This window comes from Pundamilia nyererei, unplaced genomic scaffold (genome assembly GCF_000239375.1).
Source record: "Pundamilia nyererei isolate P.nyererei 1_Seehausen unplaced genomic scaffold, PunNye1.0 scaffold00038, whole genome shotgun sequence".
Classification (NCBI taxonomy): domain Eukaryota; kingdom Metazoa; phylum Chordata; class Actinopteri; order Cichliformes; family Cichlidae; genus Pundamilia; species Pundamilia nyererei.
In genome coordinates, this window is record NW_005187439.1 from 2,662,205 (window position 1) to 2,668,619 (window position 6,415).

The window sequence follows — 6,415 nt, forward strand, 5'->3', positions numbered from 1 at the left end:
AACACACTGACAACCCTGCAGCTTAGTCTGTAGCACTTTTGGAGATGCTTCAGTGTGCAAGGCAGGTGAAACCAGCTGTGCTTATATCAGACAGGCATACATTTACTGGACTTTAAACATTTCTTTTTACAGGGAATTTCCTTCCCTTAACATATGTTAAATGGAAACCCAATTTAAGAAATGAGGAGAAAAGGATGTGGAAGTGGTGGGCAGCGTGGGGTCATTTGGTTGGACCACAGACTCTTGACTGTGTTTTTTTTTGTTACTGTAACCCTGTCGAAAAATCCCACCACAGCAGAACGTGTACGAGGCCGTAGAGATGCCCAGGTGGCAGCGGACTCGTGCACCTCAGCAGCTGATATCGTTCACTGAAGGTTGTTCATTACTGTAGGTAAACAAGGATCTGTGACTGGTATAATCTATGTTCCTCCTGTTCATGCTGGACTTGGGAAATCAGCTCTCTGGTGTCTCTTTATCTGCTTCTGCTTCTTGAAATCACTAGCAGTAAGATGACTGCTAACCCTCCCACCCTACAAAATCACCCATCACACAGTTTTTATAAAGGAGGGAAAAAGCCGGAAAAAAACAAAAACGTCTTTGTATCCGGCGCTTTTTTATTTACTTTTATTTATTTGGCACTTCTGTATCGGCTCCATTCTTCAGGCCCAGAGGGTGTCACTTGACACAAACTGGTACTGAAACTGAGGCTACTGACACTTTGGAGCTGCAGCAGCTGTGTTATGGCCAGAAACTGAAACAATGTTACTTAGAAAATTGTGGTTGTTGAGTAAAGTAACCTTTTATACCTGTCTATGTCACAGTCAGGTGATCGAGCTGCACGCTCAGCTTCAGTCAGCGGAGGAGAAGAGTCGGACGGAGAGGGAGGAGCTCCGGGATCAGCTGCATCATCTCAGTGCCGAAAACGCCTCCACCAAGCTGCACAATCAAAGCCTCAAGGTATGTTCAGGAGAGTTAGCAGCACGCTATGGATTTGGTTGATATGAAATAAAAACTGTTAAAGAAAAACCAACAGCTAATGTTGTTTCAAAGCTTCTGTGGTCTAAGGGAAATGTATGTGTAGTTTATGATAAACATGCCTCACATTTAGAGTCAGCTGACGTCTTCTGAGGAGACACAGCGAGGGCTTCAGTCTGAAGCTCGTCAGCTGAAAGCATCGATCAGGAAGTATGAAAACCTGGTGGAGAAGTACAAGAAGAAGGTACAGACACACGCTCACTTTAAATACAGATTTAACATGAAAGTCAGATGGTACTTTGTTCTTACATATTATAACTTTTAAAAATGACTTTAAAGTCTCTGTGCTGAAATCGAACCCGTGTCGGGGTGATAAACCTCTCTGCAGGTCCAGCAGGCTCGCCTGGAGTCCGAGGAGTACTGCCTGAAGCTGGAGGCGGTGCAGAAGGAGGCGCTAGACGTGCACGTCAGCCTGGACAGGGAGAAGGAGCAGGTGAGGCGGGAGCTGCTGGGGCGGCTCAGAGAGCTCGAGACTCTACCGGACAGATTGAGGAAGACCGAGCAGCAGCTCCGAGAAGCCCAGCAGGAGGCTGACGCACGCGAGAGGAGGAACATGGAGAATAACTCCGCCCTCTCTGAAGTCAGGCACAAGGTAGAGGTTTCATTCAGACCCAAAAGACCCAGCACACTTAAAAATCTGGAAAGATTAACAAGTTTGATGAATATAATCCATGCAGAGTGTCCCCAGGAACCCGTCATGGCTGACATGTTCCACTAAACGTTTTCCTTTGCAGGTGGAGCAGCAAGGCACTCAGCTGGAGACGCTTCAGCAGAGGAACCTGCTGCTGCAGGAGGAAAACAACGTCTTGAAGGAGAAAGTGTACAACTTCGAGAGGTAACAGTCACAGAGAAACTGCATTTAATGGACATTATTCAATTCAAGTTTATTTATATACCGCAGAGCCAAATCACAACAACAGGTGCCTCAAGGTGCTTTATATTGTAAAGATCCTACAGTAATACAGATAAATCTGTATTATATCTGATCTTTTCCATGCTGTGACACTAGATTTGTGTGTTGGTTGCAGGAGGTTGGAGGGCTTGAAGGCAGAAAACAGAGAGATGTCTCAATCTCTCGCTTCGAAGGAAGCCAGTATCCACAGCATCCAGCAGCAGCTGGAGGAGAAGAGTCACGAGTGCAGCGTCCTGTCCAGACAACTGCAGCAAACTCTGGACGACGTACAGAAACAGGTACAGACACGTGGAGTCACGGAGGTCTCACAGTTCCACAAAACATCACACACCAGACGGGTGAATGGGTTAGCGATGTGCGATGAGTTTAAAGCCAGAGGTTTCAGTATCAAGACGGTGGCTCTCCTTCAACTTCTTAACAGCTACCAAGATGCTGCTGAACTGGTTAGAAGTGGAGTTTGGTTCACATCTACCTCGCCCAATAAAATTCTCCTAATAGAATAACTGTAAAAGGAAATGCATGTAAGAGAAGTGATTTGACAGGTAGCATCACTCATGATCCTGGACTTCCCAAACTCTAAAGTGTTCAGCAGTGACCTGGAGGATGTTAAGAGATTGCCATGGTTACTGGTGCTGAACACTTAAGCTTTTCTGAAGCAGGTTGCGTTTGGAGTTTTGGTTTAAAATCAGCTGGAGGCTCCACAGTGTCACTAATTCTTTTATTTTGATTTAATAGCTTTTATACCTGTCCCCGGATTGGGAAGGAGGGATGGATGTTTTATGCATGCACACTGCTGATCTGTATCTCACTAACGTCACTGAGTGAAGTCCTGCTGTGCAAACACTGACACACAGCTTGCACGCATTAACTTGGTGATGCAGAAGGTGTTTGGACTGCTGTTAAGTCTGCAATTAAAGCAGTAAAAACTTAGACTGCAATTGAGATTAGAAAATCAGTCGGTCGACTTTGTTACTACATACATTACTTATTGCAGGCAATATAAATCAGTACATTTAATTTCACATTGATGTGGTCAAAAAATCTAATGATTTCCATCTCTCCTTCATTGGTCTGTGGGTCAGTCAGAGCTGAACACAGCAAGCAATCTTTAACTTAAATGGCGAAACAAATGTGTTAACTTGTGATCGAGCAAAATTGTCCTTAAGTCAATTAAATCAGACTTTTTTTTTTATATATTTGCGCGATTAATCCTGTTAAGGCTCAAAACTTTGGTTGGTGTTTCTGTTCTGTATTAAACTGATGATCCAGAGTTTACACCTCCTCAATGTGAGCTGTGTCCACGTCCACACTGACTGCTGATCATTGAGTTAAACTGGGGTAAAAACTAAAGCTTTGATTTAGGTGTTTGTACACACTCACTAAAGATAAGGTCAAAGAAACTAAATCATCAGTTTTTCCCTGAAGGATTTCGGTGCTCATATGTTTATTTTTCACGTTCGGCCTGCAGGTAGACGACAGCATGCAGAGGGTTTTAGCCAAAGAGAGATCATCTCAGTCTAAAGCCCTGGACCTCCAGAGCCAGCTGAGCCGAGCCAAAACGGAGCTGAGCCAACTGCAGCGAAACAAGGAGGAAGTAAGTCACCGCTGAATGCTTCTACATATGCAGGCAGGCTTCGATAAAACCAAGAGGCCAGCACAAAAGTATTTCAGGAAAGCTCCTTCTGGCCCATTTGGGTCAGTGGCAACAGTTCCACCAACCTTCTACAGCAGTCAGCAGAGGAGGTGTTTGAAACCTGTGGCAAACATGGAGAAAGGTGGAGCGGGAGCCACTTTTCACGTTTCGCTCATTTGCAAATAAAAACATAGTTAGGACCACGTGTTCATGTAAAATATTTTAAGATTAAGGCCAACTAGCCTTTCAAAAAAAAGTTTAAAACACAGCAGCTCCTCCGTCACAGATCACTGAGGAGCTCCAGCCTCACGCAGCAAGTGGCAACATGACGGAGACAGCGAGCTCAGGTGTTGTGAACGTAAATGTGTTTTCAAATTTCCAGCAGCAGCGCTCGTTACTATAATCACTATAAAAACCTTCGCAGGTAAAAAGCCAATCACGGTCCTTCATTAAACCACCTGTTCAGCAATCATAAACGTGAAGACAGTCATCCTTTCAGCTGCTCGCTGTTTCACAGAGTTTCAGGATGAAGAAAAAGCATGAAGACAAACTCCCAGCTCGGTTTCTCACTCTGGAAATCAGGAAGTCTTTGTAAACTTTGCTGCAGGCTGACAGCAGCTGTTCACTTTCTCTCTATATATTTCTGTTACTCTGGTTCATTGTTCATTAATTACCATCAGCTCCTCACCCATAAATGCTTTGAAGAAGTTACTGTTGCTGTGACACGTGTAAATGTGCGCATCACTCCTGTTTTTTTTTGTCCAAAGACACACAGACACTTATTGCTTTCACTGGTTTTGTCCTTTTAGTAAATCTGGGCAGATTTAAGGCAGCTTTGGTACTGAAACTGATACATCACATGATAATGATGCTCAAAGATGGTCAGAGAAAAAAAGGTGATGTTGTGATGTAGAAGTGTATCCCTGCCTTTGTTTCCCAGATGGAGCGGCGCTTCCAGAGCCAGCTGCAGAACATGAAGGACCGGCTGGAGCAGTCGGACTCGACAAACCGCAGCCTGCAGAACTACGTCCATTTTCTCAAAACCTCCTACGGAAATGTGTTTGGTGACTCTCTGCTTGGAAGCTGACAAGCAAAATTTATCCAGCCTGACCAGCAGTGATCCTCCCGAACTATCGTACGGGACATAAACCGCATTTATTAAAGGTCTGCTTTTGACTTGAAGGTTTCATGTTTTGTATGAAATGAATAAATTTGAATTTATGGATAAATTCTCAGTTATTAGTAGCCCAAACATTTTATTTATGTATAACTTACCAGTAACTTAGCAACTGCAAAGCCAAGATAAGAAACTCCAATAAGAGTTTTTATGATTTACAATATTCTTGCAGATTTACAAACATAAAAAATTATGTGGTTTATATTATAGCATTTTGTATTTTACACCAGAGTGTCATTAAAGTCAATGTAAAAAAAAAGAAGAAAAACAGACTTGTTTCATTTATGTTAGGAGGTACTTTTGGAACATTATATCTACATTGTAAGACTACAATGTAGAGAAATTGGACAAAAAAACCAGCGTTTTAGTTCACCACAGCATGTTTTACCCTGTTGTTTTATGTGTGTCAGATAAACGAGAACAGTCTGTGAAACATATCAATACAAAGACTGGATGTTTAAAAAAGAAGGAACATCTAGGGCCTGATCTGCTAACGGTCTGCGGCAGTGCAGTCTTCTTTTGGCCTTAAAAAGCATGTTTTATACCTGTTATGGTTATGATGTTTGGTTCTAGAAGTTTTTTTTTTTATTTTCAGTTTCCAGTCCTATGATCAGTACTACTTGGATTTTTATGAAGCAGCAGAAATGAACTTGTTTCTTGGTAGAATGCTGATTAAGTAAACTGGATAGTCGTATAGAAATTATAGAAATATTACTAGAGAACCCTGCGACTGCTTGTAATGAAACACATGTTATTTTCTTGTGTTTTCCTGCTGAGTACTGAGCCAGTAAAACCCTTTTCTTCTCCCTTGTTTAGGATTTCTATGACTGAAGTCAAACATCACAGTAAACATTAATTCATGATAATCCTACAGGCTCGAATGCAAGAATAGACCTTATCAATCCAAACTGAGTTATACTGAACCTTGAAAATACTTTGATCAGTTAATATAGCTCATAATCTTGATTTAGAGAGTTTGTATAAATCTATGTTCTTCACGCGAAGCAACTGGAAAAGAAGCAGATTTTCTTACAGCAGTTCAGCTGTGAACTATAGGAAGGCGTTTTCTAATTTCCTTTCTTAATAAAGGAAAGTGAACCTCGGGTCACGTCACTCAGTTAGGAATCTTTCTTAGCAAAATGGACTGTGGGAACCTAATAAAGAAATTATCACAGTGCATAATAGAGTTATCTCTATCATTTTGTGATGTGTGATTATACAGATAGCAAAGAAATAAATATATAAAGGTCCCAGATGGGAACTTAGTAAAGTCCGGTGGTTTCTCTTCGGATTGTATTTTATGTAACGCCGTATGGCGGATTCAAACTTGACTAGCATTACTGCTAATCAGTTGTAGTTTTTTGTGTTTCGCGATGCCTTCTGAAAGTCTACGATGGGAAACTTTACAGGCCTTAAAAAATTCACCAAAGGGGAAAATCTCCTTCGACCCATTCTGGTTGGAAAGGGGAGAGGTGAGTTGCCGCCAGGTAGCTAAAAAAAAACAACTAGAGCTAGCTAAACGGTAGCTAGTTAAAGTTAGCACGCTACGCTTGTTTAGAATAATCACTACAAGGGTGGATTTTATTCAAAGTGACAATTTAATCATTTAGATCAGGCAGTAAGACGTCAGCTCAGAAGCTAATCAATAAACAGTGGT

General features: G+C 42.0%; 2 protein-coding genes across 2 annotated transcripts in view; both read left to right on the forward strand.

The window, feature by feature from the left end:
- The window catches only part of LOC102215436 (outer dense fiber protein 2-like), an 11,674-nt gene extending 6,868 nt beyond the window's left edge, over nucleotides 1-4,806 (forward strand). Inside the window, exons 11-17 of the mRNA XM_005730571.1 lie at nucleotides 822-957; nucleotides 1,109-1,219; nucleotides 1,364-1,627; nucleotides 1,770-1,870; nucleotides 2,064-2,226; nucleotides 3,417-3,542; nucleotides 4,522-4,806. Coding sequence (XP_005730628.1) covers nucleotides 822-957; nucleotides 1,109-1,219; nucleotides 1,364-1,627; nucleotides 1,770-1,870; nucleotides 2,064-2,226; nucleotides 3,417-3,542; nucleotides 4,522-4,668 — 1,048 coding nt within the window. The 3' untranslated portion in view covers nucleotides 4,669-4,806. The remainder of the gene's footprint in view (nucleotides 1-821; nucleotides 958-1,108; nucleotides 1,220-1,363; nucleotides 1,628-1,769; nucleotides 1,871-2,063; nucleotides 2,227-3,416; nucleotides 3,543-4,521) is intronic.
- Nucleotides 4,807-6,043: 1,237 nt separating this feature from the next.
- The window catches only part of gle1 (GLE1 RNA export mediator), a 9,133-nt gene continuing 8,761 nt past the window's right edge, over nucleotides 6,044-6,415 (forward strand). The window contains exon 1 of the mRNA XM_005730572.1: nucleotides 6,044-6,230. Within this exon, the coding sequence (XP_005730629.1) occupies nucleotides 6,132-6,230 (99 nt within the window). The 5' untranslated portion in view covers nucleotides 6,044-6,131. The remainder of the gene's footprint in view (nucleotides 6,231-6,415) is intronic.